Below are 26,551 nucleotides of genomic sequence, written 5' to 3'. Positions count from 1 at the left end.
TTATCAACTTTGACGTATTCAAATCAGCCCAATAAAAACTACTACTAGATGGGACTAGAAGAAAGTGCACGTGGTTTATACTCCACCGCAATGAACTTTCAAATGTCGCAGCCAAGTGAGGGATTTGTCGTCAATGTGCGCAGAAACTGCGTCTAGGGTGTTATTTGGGGTTTGTTTGACTGCAGAATAAGGAAACAGTTATTTGTTTGGCAACACAAGAATCTCCGTAGTATTAAAAGATATCGCCGTGAGAAGAAACATGTTTATTATTTGTCAATCAATGCGGCGTACATTGAACAAAGCGTGGGAGGATACCACCTTGCAAAACCACCGGTAATCTCTCCTTGAAGGGCTGAACCCTTCTGGCTGAGCACTGGGTTGACCGACGGGAAAGGTGGAGGGGGAAACTTTCACACATTGGCAGTAATGAAGGCTTTGTTGAAGATGCATGTTTACTGTTCCGTGTGCAAAGAAAGGGAAGGGTGGATTATTACCAAGAAATGGACAGACCAAGATTTGAATCCTGTTTTAGCAAAGTGATTCATGAATTGAAACCAAACAGAGTAATAGCAGACAATACACTACATTGTGTAATATCACCAATAAAAAATCATTATTTTTTGTGTAAACTTGAAGTACGTGTGTCTTATAGTAACGGGTATATTTCGAATGAAGCAACCAAGTTTCTCACAAATGTATTTATTTCTAAAGCAAAAAGAATAACTCACCATTACATTCAAGAGGGGCCTGTTGTTTACTTATACATTTTTCCCCGTTTTTTTTTCCGTGCTCAACACATACATACACACACATACACACACACACACACTCTCTCGTGTTTCGAAGATATTTCGCGATTTATATTAAGCAATGACAGAACACAATTATTACATAACTTATGCACAGAAAGTCCTTTAAAAATTGAATGGTTCAGGAAACAAAAATAAGCAAAAATACATTCTGTTAGACATACACATACAGGTTTTACATCTGTTGAGCAGTTGGCAATACTGCAGATTTTCTCATTGTCTGTGATATGAACAGCTCGCCGGTTGAAGCAAGATTGGCAGGGAAGATTCTGAGCCCTGTTGTCGCGTGGATTAATACATAAAACCTGCTGAAAACTTAACCTGTTGCAGGGCTTCGATTCATGACTTCCATTCTTAACCTTATTGCAACTCTGCTACACTCGTGATCCTGACTTTGCTGCACTTCTACCGACCTTGTTGTACTCCCTCTATATTCTTAGTTTCGACTCTTCTCTTTTACTTCCTGTTAGTTCAGCCTCTTGTATACATCTGATCCTGACCTTGTTCCACCGTTTCCATACTCCTGGTACTTTTCCTATTGAAACTCTTCTTTTTTTCTGGACATTCATCTGATACTCCTCTGCTAAACCCTTGATCCTGTTCTTGATGTGCCTCTCCTAATATCCAGATCCACTATTCCTGCATCTCTTGATCCTGTCCCTGTTGTGGCTCACAATGCTGCTGAACTCCTTGTGCATCTCATAAGTCCCTGTCTTCCCTTGTTGTTCCTCATGTATAATCCTGATTATGACCTTTTGTATCTCCTTTCCTCCTGATTATGTCCATTTTGTTCCTCTCCTATATTCCCAGGTCTGTCCTTGTTGAGCATCTCCTATTTCCCGAATATGATTGTTTTTCATCTTGAATGTTCCTGATTCTGTCCTTGTTCCTTTTTATGGTCCTAATTCCGTTCTCGTTGTTCGTCTCAAACTCATAACCCCCCTCTCCCCTTTGTTTCTCATGTTTTGGTCCTGTCCTTATTGTGCCCATCCTATTTTCCTGATCCTCTCATTGTGCCTCACCTACTCTGACCCTGAACTTCATGAACATATCCTATGCTCCAGAACCTGTCGTTGTGCATTTTCTGTGTTCCTGGTCCTGGTTTATTGTGCCCATTCTATACTCCTCCTCTCCTTGTTGTGCCTACTCAATGCTCTTGGTGTTGTCTCTGTGCCTCCCTACCTGGTGTTGTCTTTGCACCTCCCCTATGCTCCTGATCCTGTCCTTGTTTTGTTCCACTAATATGCTTCTCATCCTGTCCCTTTTCCACTAATATGCTGCTGATGTTGTCCTTTTTCCACTAATACAGAAGGTTGTTCGCTTTATATCTGACCATTTTTGACGGGTACTCACCTTAAGAGATACCGCGCCGCCACCACCCGCCAGGTACTTTTCATACAGTTTCCTGCATTTCGTCTTCCGTTCGGCAATGTGATGCGGTAGAAGGTGGTGTACATGGGCCTTCCGGACACACTCCAACCTGAGGCGCTTGCGAATTGTTTTGTTCACAGTTGACGGTGCGAGGTGAAATCTGTGGGCGATATCACGTTGAGTCGGGGCCATATCACGTTTTCTTGGCACGCCAATCGACGGATCATCCTTCGCACTGCGGGTGACACTTTGCTTGCAGCCCTTCTCCTGGTGGTTTTTGTGGGTGATTGTTTCGCAAGGAGAGCCTGTTGTGTGTAATGGGCCACAATACCTTTTGCAGTAGTCACCCCGAGTGTTAACCCATTCTCCCGACACTGTTTCACAATGCGTACGTGTGAAAACTTAGCATGGAAAAGGGCCATTATGTAACCCTCTCAATACCGGTTGATTTTCGGCGCCATTTGATAACATTCACTACCAACACTCGCGCACCTACAAGGTCAGACACAACACTCTCCCGCCAGCAGACCCATAGTTCAAGCATGATAATGCCAGGTGGCAGCACCGAATCGAAAATGGTCGGATATAAAGCGAACAACCTCTGTATGCTGCTAATCCTGTCCTTTTTCCACTAATATGCTTCTGATCCTGCCCTTTTTCCACTAATATGCTCCTGATCCTGTCCTTTTTCCACTAATATGCTGCTGATCCTGTCCTTTTTCCACTAATATGCTCCTTATCCTGTCCTCCTTCCACTAATATGCTCCTAATCCTGTCCTTTTTCCAATAATATGCTCCAGATCCTGTCCTTTTTCCAATAATATGCTTCTGATCCTGCCCTTGTTCCACTAATATGCTCCTGATCCTGTCCTTTTTCCAATAATATGCTCCAGATCCTGTCCTTTTTCCAATAATATGCTCCTGATCCTGTCCTTTTTCCAATAATATGTTCCTGATCCTGTCCTTTCTCTACTATGCTCTTGATCCTGTCCTTTTTCTACTAATATGCTCCTGATCCTGTCCTTGCTCCACCAATATGCTCTCTTTTTATTTCTCATGCACTCCTGATCCAGTCCTTGTTCCCCACCTATGCTCCTGCTTCTATCCTTGTGCTTCTCCTGTCATGCTGTTCCTATTTTTCTCATTCTGTTATTGTTGTGTTCCTGTCCTTTCTGTGCCCTCCTGTGCTCATTATCCTGTTCTTATTGTGCTGCTCCTGGAGATGTCCTTTTTTTTCTTCCTGATTTTTTCTTGCTGTGCCAATACAGTGCTCCTGACCCTATCCTTGTTGTGTCCATACTGTCCTTCTGCTCATCCTTTCGTGTGCATTTTACCATTTCCTAAGTTCCTTATCCTGTTCTTGTTGTTCCTTTCCTCTCCATGTGATCCTGTCCTTGTTGGACTCTCCTATGCTGCCAATCCTGTCCTTGTCATGCTGCGTCTATCCTCCCAATCCTGTTCTTGTCATACCTCTCATTTACTCCTGCTCGTGTTCCTGCTGTGCCTTTCGTATGCTCCTGATCCTGTCCTTGTTGTGACTCTCCTATACTCTATATGATGTACTTATTGTGCTTTCCCTATGCTCCTGGTCCTGACCTTGTGTCTTCATTCCTAATTCTCACTTGAGCATCTCCCATGCTCCGTATCCTCCTCTTGTTGTACCTCTCATATATTCCTTCTCACATTCTTATGTCCTTCCTATGCTCCTGGTACCGTGATTGTTGTCTACTTTATTATAGGGTGTCCCACTCGTAAGGGGCCCCAGAAAAAGTGTTATAAAAATCTTAATAAAAGAGGATATGAAACCAAATTTGTGCATGACTTACCTTTATGGTTGAGAAATGAAGGTACATTACAAGAAGTGCTGGAAGTGACCTCCCCCCACCTGTATACACAGTTCAACACGGCACTGCATGTTTGTGAATGTTGCTGCCAGAGTATTCGGCGTGACTGCCTGGATTTCATGTAGCTTGTCGATGGTGCATGGTTTGTCTACCTTTAAGGTGACCCCACAGAAAAAAGTGAGGGGGTCAAGTGCTGTGACCTTGGGGGCCATAATCCTTTCGAAATATCTCTTGTCAGGTAAAAATGATTCCACCGCAGCCATACTCGTGTCAGACGTGTGGCATGGTACCAGCCAAGTGTCAGTTCCTCGTCATCCAACTTGTTCACAAATTCATGAAACAATACCTGGTACACATCACTGTTGACAGTAGTGTAAAAGAAAATTGGCCCGATGATGTGCCGCTGTGATAATGCACAGAACACACCCACCTTCTGTGAATGAAGGTGTTCCTCAACGATTGCATGCTGGTTGTCACTACTCCATAAACGTGTGTTTTGTGAGTTCACGTATCCTGACAAGTGGAACCACGCTTCATCACTGTACCACGTGTACTGCAATATCCCTGGCCTTTCAGCGATAAGGCGGAAAGATAAGAATACTCTGGCAGCAACATTCACGAACATGCAGCGCCGTGTTAAACTGTGTATACAGGTGGGGGGAGGTCACTTCCAGCACTTCTTGTAATGTACCTTCATTTCTCAACCATAAAGTTATGTCATGTACAAATTTGGTTTCATATCCTCATTTATTAAGATTTTTATAACACTTTTTCCGGAGCCCCTTACGAGTGGGACGCTCTGTATTTATCCTGTTCTTGTACCTTTCCCACCTATCTGATTCTGTCCTTATTGTGCCAAGGCTATGCTCCTGATCCTGTCCTTGTTGTACTCCTTCTGTTCTCCTGATCCCATCCTTGTGCCTCTCTTATGCTCCTGATTCTGTTCTCATTGTGCCCATCTAACGTTCCTAGTCTTGTCCTAATTGTACCCATCCTATGCTCCTGATCCTGTCTTTGTGCCTCTCCCATGCTCCTGATCCTGTTCTTCTTGTGCTTCTTGCATGCTTCTGATCCTGCACATGTGCCTCTCCTATATTTCTGATGGTAATCTTTGTGACCACTCTCCTATTTCTATTTCTAATATCTCTCTGCTATACAAGATTCTGACTTTGTTGCATCTCCACTGCCTCCTCTTTCTTACCTTTTTCACCTTTCACTTTGTTAAACATTTCAGGTGCTATTGAACCTGATGTTGTTGCACCTCCTTACTTATTTTTCTTACTTTCTTGCATCTGTCTACTTCTCCTAATGCTTATTCATGGCATATGTTCCTGACCTTATTCCATATTGGGCTTTCTTGCTATTGATTTCATTACTTTCCTACAATGAACCTTAAAGGAAAATAGAAGATAAATAAATATATCATATATATTTATCCACTAGCATAGTTTAATTTTTATTTTAACTCTTTTTTAAATAGTTTCCTACAAGTCCTTTTAAAATGCTTGGATAGTGGAACCAGTGATGTATATTTATCTGCAGCAGAAGTTGTTGGAATGATCCTGAAGTAAGTTCTTTTACTTTATTTATTGGTTACTTTCGTAAATCATTAGGAACATGAATATGCTAGTAGATCTGATGAAATTGATCCTTGTCAATTCAGAAAAATATGGTAAGTGGAAGAGGAGTATAGTGTACAGTACCGTTTGCAAATGGTTCATAAGTGACCCCTAGTGTTATGCTGTTCCAGAAAAGAAAATTTGAATTGCAATGTGATCACAATTGAACTACTGTCATGAATAATAAAAATATTTTAAGAAGTAACATATACAGAAATGAGAATGTACATGTTAGAAGAATAATTATACCGTGGAACTTATTTTGGTCACTAAAATTCAGCAGAGACATTCTCATCAGCACTCAGTATATAAAATTAAAAATTAGGTAGTATGTATGTTTTCTAGCATCCTATTTCCTAATAATCATGTTAATAAATAGCATAGCAACAGGAGGGTCGCTCTTTGTTTCAGCACGAAATATTGTGACTGGGATTCACAAAGTTTTGTTGTAATTTACAATTCACTTACGCAAAAGTAGTTAATTTTACTAAGTAAAGGAGTAAGAACTAAATAGCCTCAGTACTGAATCACCCATTGTAACTTTTAATAATAAAATTAATCAATGGATTAATTTCTAAATGTTCTAAAGGAGAGAACTAAACTTTTGAATTCACAGACCCCCCCTTTTAATATAAATTGTTATTTAACTCAGTGCATGGAACAGAAATATAAGAAGCATAATTCTTGTGTTGCATTCAGGAATGACTTTATTTTTGAAGCAAGTTTTTATTTCATCATCTATACAAGATATGTCCATTTTTCGATTAACACAAATGGTGTCAATGTAAATTTATTTTATATGTCAATGTGGTGTTTTTATGCATAATTTTAATGTTGAAAATTCTTAGCAATTTTTTAGATTTGTGCTTGATTTTTCGTTTTGCTATGTGAATTTATAACATTCCTAAATATTAGTTAATTCCATGCTTGCAGCCAAACAGGTGATTAGATCTGTGTGTCTCTGCCTGTTTGTACAAAGTGGCCAGCAAGAAACACAGATTTTTATCAGCATAACTTTTCTACACTGTGAATGGATGCTGGAATATATCTTGGCCTGAGTATAATATGCTATATTTAATATAATACAGTTGAAACCCATTTCATGTATGTTTCTAGTAAGGATGGACCTTTTATTTTTCCTCCGATATAGATATTGATAATTGATATTCTACTGATGAGATATAACATTGCAAATGTTCCTTGGAGAACAGGACTGGTTTGTTAACCTCCAGTTGACTGAAATAGGTTTTTCCTCTGAAAAATAAACTTTTCATTTAGACATTTACTTCAGAAGACTAGGGTATATGAATTATATGTTTTTATCATAAAATTGTTACCAAGATATTGAGTAATATTACTATGTAATATGTAATTTCACTGCATCTCTTTAGCACTATTTTTGTTTTAAAATATTCAAGGGTTGCATCAGAATATAAAAATAGCTGCATTTAATCACCATAGCTATTTTTCATATAATATTTTAAAAAGTTTTTGAATTTGCATAATTTCCAGGGTAATTATACTCTGCAAGAGTGTTGTTCATCATTTTTGTTGACCCTGCAAAATACTCAAAACTCTGGGTACCAGCCAGTATGGGATTAAAATCCGACTGATAATTTCCGATAAGAGTATATTGTACCTCAACCCTAATTTAAAGGTAAAATTCACGTACCCTGATTTTGTTAAATATCTGAATATGCAGTTTCTTCTTCTAAAGCAAAACCTACTACAGTAATCTGGCCACATACATAAATTAATGAGGTGATTGCAACATTGATGTTCTTTAAGGAACATTTGCAAATTTATATTGGATCAGTAGTGTGTTTGATATTGGTATCATTTAATTTTATATTGCTAATTTATCAGTATCATAATAATATTCATATCGGCCCATTCCTAATGTATAAACATATAGGGTGAAACATTAATTGTAATTTGTTAAACTCATTCACTTACAGTTGAAGGTTCTACAATGGAGTACAGTGAAACCCCGAGTTTACGTTCCCGCATTATACGTTTTCCTGCTTAATACGTTCATCCAGTCAGGCCCCGGCAAAGGCCATGTTAAATAATAGGGTGTTCACCTAGATTTTATGTTCGCTCTAACCCCCGTTTCCCACCTTATACATTTTTTGAGCCGTGACGTTGTCTTAAATTTGACAGAAACCTGTTCTGTTGACTACGCGACTTCTTCCTCCTGGCTCTTGCAGCCGTTTCATTCACCACGCGACCTTGAACTTCCAGATATTACACTTTCATGCGAGATTAGGGAGCGAAGAGGCATGATCAGTGGAATGCGAGGGGGGGGGGGGGAGGCAGGGCACAACTTGAATTTGTCATACCTCCCTTGAGGGACAGGAAGGGAAAACGGCACTTCTTGCATTCCCCGTGAAGATGAAATGGGCCGATCCTTCTGCCGCAGCTTCAGACAACAAGCGCACTCTTGTCAAACCGATTCTCTCTAAATGCTGTCTTCCCTAGAGTTTGGACAGAATGTGTGTGACTGAGGTGTTTTTGTTCTCCCTTCCCCTCCACAAAAACACAGGTGGAAAATTGACAATGAGACTCGATCAACATTCGCTTCTTTGACCACACATTTACTGAATCCTTCATAGTTGACGGGAACTTGTTTGTAAAAACTTTTCCTTTCTTCTTGTTTGCAACATTGAAAATGGAAAAAAATTAAGGATTTGCCATACTGGAGAATAACTGCACTTTTTCTTCAATGGAAATTTGTTTAGATTCCTAAGGAAATATGATTGGATGTAGTTCGATTATTTTTATTCTGAAGTTTTTTCACGAACGCTATATCATTTGGTTATCAGAATGAAGCTGAAAATGCACAACCTAAAGTGATCATTTTTTTCTATGGGCAGATAGAGCGATATTTTACTCACTGACGGAAAAAAATTCGTGTCAAATCAATTGTGTGGGGGAGGGGGGAGCGAGGTTGGGATAAATGATTCTTCTTCGTGAGGCAAAGAATGTTTTCTCTCTGCATATTGTGTGACTCCTATGTTGTCAAGTGATGGGGCCAGGAAAAATGACTGAATAAATGAAATGTGCGGGAACATTTTCTGAGAGTAGCCAAATTTAGTGCACAATGTCATTAAAATGCGTATTTGGGCCAAAAGAGCAAGGGGGTTGCCCAAGCATAGTGATTTATATATATAAATCAAAGAAGGTAGAAACACTCACCGGACAGTAGAAAAATTCAAAATTTTCGCTAACTTGTAGCATCATCGGTGTGAGGAGCAAGAGACGGAACTGGAACTACTGTCCGGTGAGTGTTTCCTTTTACCTTCTTTGATTTTTACTTAGCCCTTTTGGCCCTCCTTGCTTTTATCCATATATATATATATATGCACCATATGTGCAACCACTCCACCTGGCCTGAACATGGCCACCCAGTAATGCCCAACCCTCACCCACCCTCCTGCCCTCCCTCCCAACTCATCCTACACACTCACAGTTTACGACGAGCCTGGTGACGAAACAGTGTTTTTTCGTTCTACGCACCGCTTCTTCTTCGATGGGGACCTGGCAACTCGGCAGGGCACCAACTTCTGGTTCCGTCTATTTCTCCTCACACCGATGATTCTATGAAATTAGTGAAAATTTTGAATTTTTCTACTGTCCAGTGAGTGTTTCCTTTTACATTCTTTTTATATATATATATATGGATAAAAGCAAGGAGGGCCAAAAGGGCTAAGTAAAAATCAAATAAGGTAAAAGGAAACACTCACCGGACAGTAGGAAAATTCAAAATTTTCGCTCATTTATAGCATCATCGGTGTGAGAAGAAACAGAAGACGGAACCGGAAGTTGGGGTCCTGCAGAGTTGCCAGGTCCCCATTGAAGAAGAAGCGGTGCGTAGAACGAAAAAAAAACTGTTTCGTCACCAGGCTCGTCGTAAACTGTGAGTGTGTAGGATGAGTTGGGCGGGAGGGTGGGTGAGGGTTGGGCATTACTGGGTGGCCTTGTTCAGGCCAGGTGGAGTGGTTGCACTCATGGCCGATATATAGGCCCTCTTCCATCTTTTGCGAACAGAGGTGTTGGCTGGTTGGGGTAGGAGGTGGATGATCGCTACCCGGAAGCAGTCGTTGAAACTGATGTTGTGGTGGTTGGTGTGGACGGCGACAGTGAAATCCAGGTTGTGGGTGGAGGAGCGGTGGTTATTGATGCGGAGGTTGAGGGCCGTTGATGTTTCCGCTTCATCGACGACATCTTCATGCTCTGGACACATGGAGAACCATCCTTGTCAGCCTTCCTGGACCAACTTAACCACTTCCGTTCCCTAAAATTCACCTGGACACACTCCCCCAACCAGATCACCTTCCTGGATGTGGACGTGCACATCGATTGAGGACACCTGACTACCTCCATCCACATAAAACCCACCAACCACATGCAATACCTACACTTCTCCAGCTCCCACCCGTTCCACACCAAAAAAGCAATTCCATTCTCTCTGGCCCTCAGGGGACAGCGCCTGAACACTTCACCCACCTCCCGCCAGAATTATAACCTCCGCCTACACCAGGCCCTGGTTAACCGTGGATATCCCTCCATCCTGGTCACCAAGCAAATATCACGAGCTGCCTCACATACCACTACCACCAAGAAACCTGCTGCCACCAACCCACCTGCACTCATCACCCAATATCATCCCCACCTCAACAAAATCAGGCACACACTGCACTCTCTTCTCCCAATCCTCCACAGTGATCCCGAAACCAAAAACATATTTCCCGACAAACCCAGGGTGGTTTTCAAACGCCCCCCTAACCTCCAAAACATCCTGGTCCACAACACTCCTTCACCACACATCCAACACCCCCCTGCCCATAAATGCAACCGACCCAGGTGCAAGACCTGTCCCATCCTCATCACTTCTCACACCCTCCAGGTGCACACGGCCACTGGCAAATTTACCCTCCATCCCAAAGGGACCTGCCATGCCTCAAACCTTATCTACATCCTCACCTGCAACATCTGTGGTGATTTTTACCTGGGGGAAACATCAACGGCCCTCAACCTCCGCATCAATAACTACCGCTCCTCCACCCACAACCTGGACTTCACTGTCGCCGTCCACACCAACCACCACAACATCAGTTTCAACGACTGCTTCCGGGTAGCGATCATCCACCTCCTACCCCAACCAGCCAACACCTCTATTCGCAAAAGATGGGAGAGGGCCTATATATCGGCCATGAGTGCAACCACTCCACCTGGCCTGAACAAGGCCACCCAGTAATGCCCAACCCTCACCCACCCTCCCGCCCTCCCTCCCAACTCATCCTACACACTCACAGTTTACGACGAGCCTGGTGACAAAACAGTGTTTTTTTCGTTCTACGCACCGCTTCTTCTTCAATGGGGACCTGGCAACTCTGCAGGACCCCAACTTCCGGTTCCGTCTTCTGTTTCTTCTCACACCGATGATGCTATAAATGAGCGAAAATTTTGAATTTTCCTACTGTCCGGTGAGTGTTTCCTTTTACCTTATTTGATTTTTATATATATATATATATATATATATATATATATATATATACACAAATAATGAAGGAGACAGTAAACACTTACCACACGAATAGAAATAATTCAATATTTCGCGATCTGAGTTGCATTTTCAAGAAGGTAGATAAAAGATCGACGACACTTTGAGTAGAGGCACAGAATACTGACCGTAGCGTCTCTACGGTCAGTGTTGCCAGAAACAGTTGAAAGGAACTGTTTCTGGCAACACTGACCGTAGAGACGCTACGGTCAGTATTCTGTGCCTCTACTCAAAGTGTCGTCGATCTTTTATCTACCTTCTTGAAAATGCGACTCAGATCGCGAAATATTGAATTATTTCTATTCGTGTGGTAAGTGTTTACTGTCTCCTTCATTATTTGTATTTATCCGCCCTTCTGGCACCATTTCTACCCTATTCCTGTGTGTGTGTGTATATATATATATATATATATATATATATATATATATGATTCACGGCATGGTGCAAAGTGCATGGGAAACTTTACCTTCACCTTTTTCTCATTTACAGGGGGAGGGGCATTTGCTCTCATGTCCCTTCACCTCTTTCTCATTTGCAGGGAGGGTGTTTACTTTCTCATGCCCCCTATGGTATCATCACTAGTAGTGTTGTGTGATATATCGTCCAGATGACATATCGCTATATTGAAAAAATATCATCCACTTTTAGCGATATATATCATGTTGGTGATATATCGTCATGATATTTTGGCAATATATATCATGTTGGCAATATATTGTCATGATATTTTAGTGATATATATCGTGTCTTCGATATATCGTTACGATATTTTGGTGATATATCGTGTTGGCAATATATCATCATATTTGGTGATATATATTGTGTTGTTGGCGATATATCATCACAATATTTTAGCGATGTATATCATGTCAGCGATATATATCGTGGAGACAATATATTGCTGATATCACGATATGAAAAAATATAGTATTGTATCGTCTGTGACAATATTTTCTTGACGATATATCGCAATATCAAATTTCCGATATTGTCCATCATTAATCACTAATCTTGTAATTACTGAAAAGTGCCAAGAATATCTGCCCCGATTTTCTTGTTCCTGTGGAACTGAGCACCCTTACACGAGACGACTTAACCAATTAACATAAAGGCGAAAGGACTTTCCTCTGACATCTAAAATTATACAGTTGTTGTTCAACCTGAATGCGCACATTCAACGAGCATAGCATACTGCAAGTGAAAAAAAAGAAGACTCCCATCTTCCCCAACATGAGGTCATTACTTGACCACTGTGCAGAGCTATGCAGTAATTGAAGGATTCAGCACCTTTCTAACGATGGAAGCGGCCCCGGCGCCCACCCAGCGTCGAATAACATGGGTACCTGGGGGAAACCCTGGGCGGTAAAGGCAGTCAGGGGTGTGATGTTGATCACATCACCTCCACTCACGACCGGATCAAGTAAGTGGGGCGTTACCCCCACACCCCCTATACACCTTCATGGTGTGGTGCTATGCACAGGGGAACACTTAAACTTTTTTTACCTAATTTTTTAATGCCCCGCATGGGAACTCTTGTTCATATGTCTGAAGCATTGACATTGACAACATGGGAGAGCTTGAAGCAGTGATCCTGCAACTTGGCCGGGAATAAGCACACTTCTGATAAGACTTGTTCAGCTCCGCTCAACCACCTGTTTGTCTCCCCCTTCCCTCCCTTACATTACAAACCGGTGGGAGGTGTGTCTGCGAGCAACAGGCAGCTGGCAACCAGTGCCAAATGTTTTTCTCGTGGCTCCAGAGATATGACTCATCCACTCTGAAGGGAAGAAAATCGGCATTGTTTTGAATCTCCTCTCCAAAGGTTGTTTTGTTTTCACGATTAGGAAACATGAGTACCAGACACAAAGCGAGGAGTTAGAAAAAATAAAGCTTTTTTTTCTTTTTTTCTTGTTCTTCCTTCTGATAAACACCTTGAACACAGAACAGTGCAGGAAGGAAATGCACATGATGCTAAGAATAATATAATCGCTGCTTTTCTTCGGAACCATTCACGTGCTGAAAATAAATCACGCAATATTAAACATTGACGGGAAGACAAAAAAACAAGTTTTTTTATTGGGAAACTATTGTTTAAAGGAGTGTTTGCCTTCCGCAAGACTTCTAAATCCAATAATAAATCGTCAATTGACATGGATGTAAATAACAATCAGTGGCATGCCCAAAGGGTCATAAGCTCCCTCCCTCTGGCCAGTATTTCTAAAAAAAAGAAAAGGAATGTCAAAGGCAGGAAAAGATGGCAAAGTGAGGGCTGACTACTATAAAAGGTATACATAACCTCATTCCCCCTTTTGAAAATCCTGCGTGCATCACTGATAATTTATTGTGATGTCTAAAAATGCGTAAGTTTGACAAAGCTTGTTTTGTTTACTTCATGGTGTTTGGCTGATCGGGACTGGATACATATGCAGCTCAAAGTGGCATGTGAACCATTCTGCACGTCTTCAGGACACTTTGATTACAGTATATAGAGATACTTGGGGTCCAGCTATAAATGATCCTCCCCCCCTCCAATTACCCAGGACTTCTAAGAGATCTCACATGATCAGATGCATAAACTGAACCCAATAGGCAGCAGTTAGAAGCAGTCATCCACCGTCACTACCCTCGAAAGTGGGTCCCGCTAATCCGTCATTGACTTTCACAGCATGTCTTGCTTTTGTCCTTAGAAATTCATTATCATACTTCTTTCCTGTTGTTAAATAATTTTTGATACAATATACCCCCTAAAAAGTATATTATGTAGTCATTTCTTACTGACACTTGAGTTTCACCCTTCCCTTATGCTTTCCTGCTTTTTATGTTTCCCGCATTTTAAGTTTTTTTATTTACAGGCCCCTGAAAAACGTAAAATTGGGGTTTGACTGTAATTTATTTGTTGTTCATGTTTGTACTTTGCAGATACCTGGATAAAGAGGAGAGCATTGAGCTGACCAATGAAGAAGATGCTACCTTTTTAAAAAATGTGAAAGCTGCTCTGAAATCATTACAAAAAACAAAAGATAAATTTTTCACATGCCTGTATGGGATACAGAAGCATTACAACATCATAGGAGACAGGTTTGTTTCATCTCTTTTTATCAAATCATATAAGTTTTGATTGTTGAACCCAAGTTGAACCTTGTTCATATGTTTTTCAAGAAATTATGCATAAAGAATGTACAGTGGAGAATCTTGTAAAATTTTGCAACTTGTTACTCTTTTAAAATCAGTTAGGTAAAGTGTATGATTTAGGAGAATGTAAAATTAATTAATAATTCTGTTACCATGTTTTTGGTGGACCTTTAAGTGCATTGTCACATGGTCAGTTTCGTAAATTCTCCGGCAATTAATGATTTTTAATGAGGGGTAGAATATGCCCACTTAAAGCATTGAAATTGTTACGCAATTCTGTACATATATCTGGAATTTTGGACCAATACTAATGACCTGACATCAATAGTATATGGAAAACCTTTGGGTGTGATAATGGCAGAAATTAGGGATGTAAAGAGGAAAAGAAAAATAGTTGTTACTGGATTAGAATCATCCATGCTAATTTACCTGTTCATTGCATACTCTTTACTAGGGCTGAACCGATACCGATACTCTTACCGATTTCCACAGATACTTGAAAATTGCAATGAATAAAAGTTGTTCAAAATATTGATCAGTATCAGTGTGTGTATATTCATATTCAATTACATGCATCAATTTGCTTTAGAATATTCAAAAATTACATTCAGTATATTAAAATAGATGTTATCTAATCACAAAATCCAGTTTTTCATGCAAAATAGGTGAAAAGTAAAAATAAATTTTGAATTATGCATAATTCCCAGTATAATGAGACTGCAAAAGTGTCGCGCAGAATTTTTACTGATTCTGTGAAATACCAAAATGTCAGAGAAGTATTGGCTGGCATTGGTAAATGAATTCCAACTGATACTTTCCAATACCAATACATCAGCATCAGTATCGGTTCAGTCCTACCTTTTACTGTTGGGAAATTGACTGGCATTCAGGGAAGAAGGGGAAAGTGTAAATGTTGTCATCATTTTTTTCTCATAGTTTGCCTAAGAGCAAATGCATAGACAGACTGAAAATTCTTTTCAAACTGTCAATTATTGCTTTTATTGCAGTGTCAAGTATCTTTCATAGTAATTTTATTAGATACCAGAATCCTACCAATGAGCAGCTAACAGTCTCATTACTGCCCCTACACCAACTCAGCCCAGAGTCTTAAAAACTGACACAATTATTTCAAGAAAATAACAATTTCTAGAATTTCTATGAGGGTGGATCAAATGAAAACAGAACAGTGGATGTATTGGATTATATTTATGTATGTGTGTGGCGACAACCCTGTGTAGAGATAGAGTGGGAGGTAAGGAAGGAAACCCTTACTGCATAATGGACTTGTCCTAGATAGTCACGCATGAGCACGTGATATGTGTAGGTGGTCGGGCAGCAGTATCATCCGAGCAGCAATCAAGGCCAAACGGCCCGGCCTGATGTCCTCTGGAGTGGTTTTGCTGCATGACAACGTGTGGCACATACGTCAGTTGTTACAAAGAACACATTGGCGATGTTTGTCATTGGCGATGTTTGTGTGGACAGTGGTGGAACACCCACCATATAGGCCTGATCTGTCGCCATGCTACTTCCATATCTTTGGTCCATTGAAAAGAGCATTGAAGGGTCGGCGCTTCCACTCGGACAGTGAAGTCATGGGCAATCTTTGCAACTGGTTCCGATCTCAGCCAAAGGAGTTCTACGAGCAGGGTATTCACCGCTTGGTGAAAGAATGGGAGAAGTACTTGTGTAACTTTGGAGATTACCTTTGAAATAATCCTTGTTGATTTCATTCTGTGGCCCCTGTTCCGTTTTCATTTGATCCACCCTAATAGATTCATTATTATGTTGAATTTTAAAAACTTCATTATTATTGTTTTACTAAGTTGCACGTAGAAATTTTGTATGTATTATTTTTATCTAAATGCCTATGATCATCATATAAAATGTACAACCTGCTTCCCTGTAGAAATCACATGTAAGGTATACATTTCAGGAATATTGTCATTGTGTTGTACCAAATATTTGCTTCTTGTTTCCTCTTCTGTCTTACAAAATTCATTGTGGCACAGCAACAGCAACAATGATCAAAAGTACGCAGATATAACAATGTTGTCTTTTTTGAAATTATTAAAAGGAATAGAATTGGTGAAAAGCTACATAAATTACACTGTTTCTGTGTTTTGTATTCTTTATGAATGTATTAAATTCAAAGGTCATCTTAGCTACTTTTTTTGTTTTACTTGATTGATGATGTTCGGTTCTGTACCACATGGCTGAGCCAGAAACTGCAAAATTAGAATTTCATAATAAAAGAGAGTTTCAAAAGTTGCGGAACCCAAAATTTGGTCACCTGTAACATTAAATCCGTAAGATATATTTACACTGGGTTTTATATTCTGAACAACTATGAATTGTTACAATTTTCAAATCTGCCCCTCCCACCTTCGACCCTGGGGCCATCATGTAATACAGAAAATCACTTTTTTCCACAATTTTATAGTAGATAATTTCTCATCCTTGCGTCATTTTCAAATAACAGGATCACTGTTTGGAATGGCACAGCAGCATTTATTAATCACTTGCAATTCATCCAAAGTTGCTGCTTGAGAATAAGAACCACTCAAGGTTTTTTCACATTCTTTATTTGGTTGAACCCTCCCCTTAGAAAATTTCTGGGTGTGCCTATGTGTAAGAGTATCATAATTGGTGTTGGTATAGGTTCAAATGTGGTATCTTTTCAGCCCTAATGTAGACCTTATGAAACAAGAGCATATGAATTATACATTTTAGGTCAACAATAATAACAAATTGTCATAATTGTGCACTAAATTACAGGGTACTTATAACAATATTAGCTAGGTAAAAATTATCAGTAATTCAACTCATACACCAATATGCTTATTTTGGTCAGGACCAATTGACTACAATCTGTTCCATCTTAAATATAACTATTAACAGATGAAAGGCACGAAGAAATATATTAGAAAACTGCTTCATTTAAATTATCTGAAATCCTTGTTTGCTAATTTTGTCTTTATGTATCATAACAAGGGCTGTGCAGAGACCACAATGAACTAAAATTACGAGGGAGAGTGGAAAGAAACCTTAAAAAGTCCAACAAAAATTACAGGACCGACTGTAAACAGCTCAAATTTACATGAGGTATCAACTCTTATTTACAAAATGACCTCAAGGCTACCACACTGATCAAGTGAGCTTCACAACACCATTTTTGTAATTTCCTCCTGCATACAAAAGCACCAGCGAAGAGCAGTTGTTTCTTGCCATCTGGAAGCCTTAAACTTATAGACATTCCCATGGCAAATGAAAATTCCATGTGTGTTCCATTCCGTCATAATCACCAAACAATTTACCGGAGATAAAGGGTAAGTAAGGGGGAGGATGTCTATGTACATGCCATTTGTGCATGCATGTAAATATTGGATCAGTAAAATTATCTTCTAAAGTAATGGATATAATTACATGTGAGGTTCAGTTACTAATAGAATTGAATCACAATATTTCGCTTGCTTCTTCTGTACCATTTCATTCTACTCTTTTCCCATATTATTCTTAACACTTGCATTTACTTTTTTTGACTCATTGCTTACAAAATAGAAGTATAAATTTCCTGTTGGGGTAATTTGTCTGTTGTTTTTTTCAGCTTTCTGAATACTGTACTCTTTGATCTTCCAAGGATGTATGGATACTACCAAATGTTGGGTTTGAAAATAATTTTGCTTAGAGTGGAGGCCCATCCTGAAATATACAGAGAATTAATGGACAAGGGGCTAACACAGTTCATTTCTAACAGGTTTGTATACTATTATAGACATAAAGCCTTATGTATTCAATCACCCACACATTTTAGCAAGTTGATGTTATATTATGTCCATTTGCACAAACTTTCCTTTATTGTTAAAGAGACGTTTAATCTATTTTTCATGTGTTAAACTATACTGAATTTCATGATGAAACTACGCTAAATTCCATGATGCAAAATCTCTTTTGAGAGCCAAAGTTTGACAAGCATCTTGTTGTTGGGTGACATGTAGTCTGCATAATGGAATCCCATGATAGTTATTATCTGGCATTCTAGACCGTAGTCAGCTAGCCGTAGTCACTGACCGTAGTCAGTGGCTGAGCACGTTAAGTGGTCGACTTGCAATCTCACCATCCAAGTTCTTAGGGTTACATTCCAGCTTGTGCATGAAGTTCTTTGTCTTTATCTAATCATCACTCATCCTCATCACCATGATTGGCCAAAAATGGCAGAAAAGTGATGTGAAATACACCAGGAAAGCAGTCAAGGGAAGATGGCACTTTACTATTACCTGTCCCTGCGTTGCATCCTCTGTGATGGATAATTAAACATATTGCACAGCTGAGTCATTGGGTTTGTTCCTTGTCTAATATCTTCCTCATCATAGAAATTAATGTAGGAGCAGAAAAGTGATCTAAGTGACTAAAATAGAAAGGTTCATGGTGTCTTTCTGTTTTAATAATTATTGATTTCTGTGGAAGATTTACACTTACTGCTTCTGAAATGCATAATTCATACTTCAGGTTTGTGTGACTTACTCACTTTTATATATATTCTTTCTTATTTATTACTTACGTAAAATGAGTATATATTTTGTACACCGACAATGAATAGGAAATGAAATAATTATATATTTTTTGTATTCAAGGAATGAAAAATGACAGCAAATAATCAGCTTAGTTACTTTAACTCTGAAATGTAATTAATCAGATTTGCTTTATTTTCAATATTGGGCCATTTCATCTCAAATTATACATGTAAGTGATAAATGTCACCTTCGAATTTCAAAATCAGCTGAAAAAGATATATGTTAAAGGACCACATGATAGTCCAGGGGCATTTGTAATCCCGTGGGTTTTTGAATGAAGGGAGTATATGACTACCAATAATATGTTGCTAGTGTGGTACACAATAACGTACTAACAGGTGTTTTGCCCGTAATTTTGGCAGAAGACCTGTGTGACGTCATACATCCAAGATTGCTACCGCTTCATGCACTAACTAAGAAAATCCATCATAACGCCTTTAATAGAGGTTTTGGAATTTTTTAAAGATACATGTTTTGTTCAGAATTGAAAAAGGAACAAAATTGATTCTTACAGTTTTTTTCATATCTTGCACTGTTATAGAGATATATATCTAGTGAAACTATTTCGTGCCCTTTCTGCAAGGATTTTATGCATATTTTACACTTTACTTGACATTCTGGCATATAAAGGGGGAAAATTACTGCCTGTGATATTTTGTTGATGCCTACTATTGTGGTGTAAGTAATAAATGTCACCTTCGAATTTCAAAATCAGCTGAAAAAAATATATGTTAAAGGACCACATGATAGTCCAGGGGCTTTTGTAATCCCTTGGGTTTTTGAATGAAGTGAGTATATGACTACCAGTAATATGTTGCTAGTGTGGTACACAATAACGTACTAACAGGTGTTTTGCCCGTAATTTTGGCCAAAGGCCTGTGTGACGTCATAAATCCAAGATGGCTACCGCTTCATGCACTAACTAAGAAAATCCATCATAACACCTTTAATAGAGGTTTTGGAATTTTTTTATATAGATACATGTTTTGTTCAGAATTGAAAAAGGAACAAAATTGATTCTTACAGTTTTTTTTTCATATCTCGCACTGTTATAGAGATATATCTAGTGAAACTATTTCGTGCCCTTTTCTGCAAGGTTTCTATGCATATTTTACACTTTACTTAACATTCTGGCATATAAAGGGGGAAAATTACTGCCTGTGATATTTTGTTGATGCCTACTATTGTGGCATATTGCTGTGTGACATCATACATACAAGATGGCTGCCTCTGCAGACATTAACCAACAAAAACGACCCAATCTCCTTAACTCCTTTAGGAGTAATTTCGACCATTTGTAAGTTTGTTGGGTTTGTACACGAAGGGAAGACATGTGTATGAAGAATGCTTTCATTTGGAGGCATGCAATCATGTATTACATACATGACGTCAAATCCAAGATGGCCACCTTGGAGGTTCTGCACATACTGTCCATATCCTGATTTAGAATTTGATTATCAGATTTTTCCACAGGCATTTTCTGTTATTATTTAAAAAGTGAAAAATATTATTATAAATGTTATAACTATAATAGTGTCCAAAAGTTAAGCATAACTAAGATATGAGAAAATGTTTTATTATTAAAGTGACAGAACTGCATAAAACATAGTGAAAATTAATCAAAACGTTATATGGTAGCTATACTATAGAGTAAAATGCATGAAATTAACAAATTCTTTTAGTGCAAAGACACACATGCAAAAAATAAGAAAATAGAAGATACTTTCTTGACGAAAAAAAAAAAAAGAGGCTTGTATGGGATGAAGTTATCCCTAACAGCTACACAACCTTGCAACGACGTAGCATGACGCCAGAATGTCAAGTAAAGTGTAAAATATGCATAGAAACCTTGCAGAAAAGGGCACGAAATAGTTTCACTAGATATATCTCTATAACAGTGCGAGATATGAAAAAAACTAAGAATCAATTTTGTTCCTTATTCAATTCTGAACAAAACATGTATCTTTAAAAAAAATTCCAAAACCACTATTAAAGGAGTTATGATGGATTTTCTTAGTTAGTGCATGAAGCGGTAGCCATCTTGGATTTATGACGTCACACAGGCCTTCTGCCAAAATTACGGGCAAAACACCTGTTAGTACGTTATTGTGTACCACACTAGCAACATATTACTGGTAGTCATATATTCCCTTCATTCAAAAACCCACGGGCTATAGAAATATTGACATATGCCCCTGGACTATGATACATGTCCAAAAAAATATAATTTTATTTTCTGTCGATTCGTTACAGTGTTACAAGTTCACAAAGAAAGACACTATTTGCTAAAAAAAAAAAAAGTTACGTAAGGGAAATAATGCAATTTTCAAATCACTATAAATCGAAAACCAAAAAATGGTAGAGACTTGAGGTTTCTTTTATTTGAAAGCTTGTTCAAAGCATTTGCAAAACCATATTAAGGAATATATTTATGAAACATTCTTCAACTCTAAAATTCAAAATCAAAATACTGAAAGTTTTTTTTTTTTTTTTTTTTTTTTTGTGAAAAAGTAAATTACCACATGACATGAGTTTTGCTATGATAATATAATATGGGAACTGGACTAACTATTTGCAATGCCATTTCTGCTCTAACGTTATGTAGAAAATTGCGTACGTACGTATATATATATATATATATATATATACAGTGCTCAAATTTTTTTCTTCAAAGCTAGGTGCCAGGAAACTACGTACTAGCAATTGTGCATACTACAGTGTGTTTCAAAAGTCGCACAACCCAAACTTTGAAAATGTATATCATGAAAACCGTAAGAGGTATTTACACCAGGTTTTCTGCACTAAACTAATCATGTACGCTATCACTGGGTTAATAAATTTATGTTAGCATGTATCCAAATAAAAGCAATTACATTATTTTAAAAAAATATTGTAAATTTGCTGAAAACATCTGAGAATTGATTTTCAACAATATATACCAACAAACTTTTTGATTCGAGTCCAAACTTGACATATCCCTTATTCAATTTCATGTAATCATCAGCCTTCCTCATTGCATAAAATAATCAGTCACGTGTTCTTGCAAGTGATTTACATATTCACACTTCAAATATTGAAAACTCGTGTCGTTAATTCATTGGAACAAATATCATCAGTAGTAAAGAAAATCATTTATTTTTTGTTGTAACTCCACTAATTGACTTATGATAATGCATACTTTGTGACACACAAGTAAGCACCAAATTTTTAACACGTCACAAAGCATTGAATTGTATGTAACTTGTACTTCTCGATTCGAACGAGTAAAAGTGTGAGATTAGATGTAAAATATAAATGTCAATTTGTACATGTAGGGCTACTATCATCAATCAATGTAAAAGTGCTATAGTTGACGAAGTTGCCGGGTTAAAGTCTCAGGTTTGCCATAGGTGTTCTATGTGAGTGTCAATTAACATTCATGAATTTCATCTAATCATCACTCATCATCGTCGACGTGATTGGTAAAAGTTGCAGAAATTTTTAATTAATTTCATTCATATTTAATTTTAATAAATAAAACTTAAATCGACACTCAAAAGTCTTCCTTTTTCAACATGGCGTCTATCAACTTCCAGTTTTATAACAGCATATGCATTGTCCATGTTCGAATTACCAAGCGCAATAATCTAATCAAATTTCACTTCTTCATCTTAATAAATTGCATTTTCCATTATGCCGTCCATCGATTTCCGGTATTATAATATCATATAAATTGACCATGTTCTAATTACCATAAGCAATCACCAAAGGAAAAGAAGAATATTAAAGTAAAACTTTTCCGTTAACGTCAGGTTTACCATAGCAGTAATATCCATAATATCACCAAACCGAATTTCAGTCCTCTATCTGAAGAAATAACATTTTTAAATATGGCGTCCATCAACTTTCGGTTTCTCAAAACCATGTTGATTTGTCATGGTCTAATTCCCATAAGCTACCATCAAACCGAATTTCACTCCATCGTAAGAAATAATATTTTTCAATATGGCATCCATCAACTTTCGGTTTCCCAGAATCATGTTGATTTGCCATGCTCTTAATTCCCATAAGCTACCATCAAACCGAATTTTACTCCTATACCTTAAAAAATAACATTTTTGAATATGGCGTCCATCAACTTTCAGTTTTGCGGAATCATGTTAATTTCCAATGCTATAATTAGCATAAGCTACTGTCAAACCGAGTTTCAAGTCTCTATCTTACAAATTAACGTTTTTCAATATGGCGACCAGCAACCTCCGGTTTTCCACAATCATGTTGATTTGCCATGCTCTAATTTCCATAAGCTACCATCAAGCCGAATTTCACTCCTCTATCTTAAGAAACAACATTTTTCAATATGGCATCCATCAGCTTTCGGTTCTCCAGAATCATGTTAATTTGCCATACTTTAATTCCCATAAGCTACCATCAAACCGAATTTCACTGCTCTATCTTAAGAATTAACATTTTTCAATATGGCGACCATCAACTTCCAGTTTTCAAGAATCATATTATTTGCCATGCTCTAATTTCCATAAGCTAACATCAAACCGAATTTCACTCCCTTATATTAAGAAATTACATTTTTCAATATAGCATCCATGAACTTCAGGTTTTCCTGAATCACGTTGATTTGCCACGTTCTAATTCCCATAAGCTACCATCAAGCTGAATTTCGCTCCTCTGTGTTAGAAAATAAAATTTTTCAATATGGCGTCCGTCAATTTCCTGTTTTTCACAATCATGTTGATTTGCCATGCTCTAATTAGCATAAGCTACCATCAAACCGAATTTCACTTCTATATCTTAAAAGGTAAAATTTTACAATATGGCGTCCATCAACTTCCGGTATTCCACAATCATGTTGATTTTTCATGCTCTAATTAGCATAAGCTACCATCAAAGCGAATTTCACTTCTCTATCTTAAAAAGTAACATTTTTCAATATGGCGTCCATCAACTTCCGGTTTTCCACTATCATGTTGATTTGTCATGCTTTAATTAGCGTAAGCTACCGTCAAACCGAGTTTCACTTCTCTATCTTAAAAAGTAACATTTTTCAATATGGCGTCCATCAACTTCCGGTTTTCCACAATCATGTTGATTTTTTGTGCTCTAATTAGCATAAGCTACCATCAAACCGAATTTCACTTCTCTCTCTTAAAACGTAACTGTTTTCAATATGGCGTCCATTAACTTTTAACTTTTGGTTTTCCACAACAGTGTTGATTTGCCATGCTCTAATTAGCATAAGCTACCGTCACACCGAATTTCACTTCTCTATTTATATTAAACCTAATGGTGCCTACCTAGTGGTGCGCATGGCTCCTATTAATAGATTGCCAGAAATACTAATATCCATCTTCTGCGCAGGTCGTCGTAATTGTTATATTTCACACGAGCAGGTTTACCTAATGGTGCCTACTGCACATGCCTCCTATTAACAGCTTGCCAGCAGGACAAATATCGACCTTCTGCGCAGGTCGATGTAATTAGTATATTATACATGAGTTTGTTAAATCTAATGTTTTCTATTGTTAATAGTTTGCCAGAGTGACGGTCTTCGAAATTTTTGCATAGCTGATACCATTATTAACAAATTAATAAAAGATAAACTACATAGTATTTATACATATTTTTCTGATAAATAATTATCCAGAAAGACCACGAATTACTTTTTTATAAAGTTATTGTAATTAGTTTTTGAAGAAAGGAGTGTAATTTTATCGGTATTCCATTTGCTGCTGCGGAATTTTGATTGACAGTAAACTTAATTCGGATACGCTCAGTATGTGTTAAGGTACGTACCGTGACCTCCAGTTACAAATGTTACCCGCTTCATCTATTTCTATCCATGTACCGGTATTTTAATAACAAGTGCTGGTCATAGTGCTTCAGTACCTGTTACCAACCAGTGGTTCCATTTCGTACCCAGTAGCCACCGTTCTGGTACAGTATGTACGGTTACGTTCGTACCCGTTCCATCCGAGACCCGTTCCACTCAGTACCTGATGCGAATGGGTCGTTGAGTAACGGTATGCCTAATTTACCCAGGTTGTAGGTAGGTCCAATCTGTCCGGTACTGTGTGGAACGCTAATGCCATTGTAACGCATATCGATAGTTCCGTTCGTAACTTGACAGCGTTACAAGTGGGGTTACGTTACAGGTCCCTGCTTTTGACACCCTGTATAAATAAACAGGAAAAGACTGAATTGGAATGCCATCTCAGGTTTTTGAAAAATGACATGTTAAAAGTCCCAGTGTGGAGCTGCGACAGGTAATTCCAACCATTTGCTAACAACGTTTGTGCAAATTTAATCAAATTTGTGTATTTTGTATAATTTCCAGGATATTTACACTCAGTTAAAATGTTCCATGGCAATTTACAGACTCCTTGTGAGACTTACTCTTGAAAGATATCAGTTGGTTTTGGTGATTAGTTTTTAATTAGGGCTGACCAATTCCACTTTGAGCCAATACTGACACTGATGTCGATAGTCTTGGCGATTATCACAGATACCGATGCTTCAGAATATTCAAGAATTATGTCAAAATATGAAAGTACCTCTTATGTAGTCACGAAATACAGTTTTTTCAACACAATATTAGTGCAAAATAAATGAAGACTTCGAAATTTACATAATTTCCAGGATAATTAGGTTGCGTTGCATTTTTGTTCACTCCGTGGAAGACCAAATGCCGGAAAATTATTAGCTGGTATTTTTAATTAAAATTCAATTAATACATTGGTATCGGCTCAGCCCAAATTTTAATTATTACTTTCCTGTGAGTGCCTCCAGATAAAGAATGTAAGTAACGCAAAATAAGTCAAAATTTGCAGACTTGTATTTGGTTGTTGATGTCTAATGTTTCAAATATATTATTGGATTTATCAGCAGAGGAAAGAATAAAATCAGGAATCCCCCACCACAAACACAACATAGTTCATCCCATGTTTCTGGTTTATATAGTGCATGTGTCTAGGAAATAGAAAAGAGCAGCTATTGAAACTGCACCAGAAGTGCAGTGATTACGATCACTGATTTAGATCATACCAGTTAAGGGTGTTTTGTGTGTTGCTGAACTTTTTCCCTTGTAATTTCCTTTGAAAGATTTTTGCTTTTATTGTTATGTACTTTCCACAGTATTATGAAGATGTTTGTGTAGCTTGTTAAATATGCATTTGAAATATTTTCAGAGATGTTGATAGCCAGGAGGTTTCATTGCAAATAGTTCATAAATTGGGTCCAACTCTGACACCAGAACAGTTTCTTGTTTTATTGAAAGAAGTGAGTAAATTTACTTCCCACAAGAATGTAAGTTGCAGGAGTATCATGTATGATATACTGAAGTGGAGTTATGAAAAGTACAGGTATGTAGATTTTGTCCTAACCAGTAGTATACTTTTAAAGTTGATAGTGTGGAAATGTTCAAATGACAGACTGCAGGTGTTCAAACCTGTGGCCTTTCTCATACAAAAAATTCCTGTCAAGTTTAATTAGTGACTGAAAACCATGATCTTTAATTGTCATTTCCTATCTCCAAAATTGCACCATACTTGGAAATCAAATTGTGAATTGAATTTAACATGGAAATAATAATTAGAAATGGGACATAATGAACGGTATCAATCAATACAAGCACAGTGATGCA

General features: G+C 38.0%; 1 protein-coding gene across 2 annotated transcripts in view; it reads left to right on the top strand.

Annotated features, from left to right (window-relative positions):
- LOC145984947 (DNA-dependent protein kinase catalytic subunit-like) overlaps nt 1–26,551 on the top strand; it is a 241,918-nt gene that overhangs the window by 101,645 nt on the left and 113,722 nt on the right. For both annotated transcript variants that reach the window (XM_083118377.1, XM_083118376.1), the window contains exons 24-27: nt 5,505–5,591; nt 14,129–14,287; nt 17,949–18,098; nt 26,097–26,270. In XM_083118377.1, the coding sequence (XP_082974503.1) occupies nt 5,505–5,591; nt 14,129–14,287; nt 17,949–18,098; nt 26,097–26,270 (570 nt within the window). The remainder of the gene's footprint in view (nt 1–5,504; nt 5,592–14,128; nt 14,288–17,948; nt 18,099–26,096; nt 26,271–26,551) is intronic.

This window comes from Lepisma saccharinum, chromosome 3 (genome assembly GCF_977018435.1).
Source record: "Lepisma saccharinum chromosome 3, izLepSacc3.1, whole genome shotgun sequence".
NCBI lineage: Eukaryota > Metazoa > Arthropoda > Insecta > Zygentoma > Lepismatidae > Lepisma > Lepisma saccharinum.
This window is presented reverse-complemented; position numbering and strand designations above follow the sequence as displayed.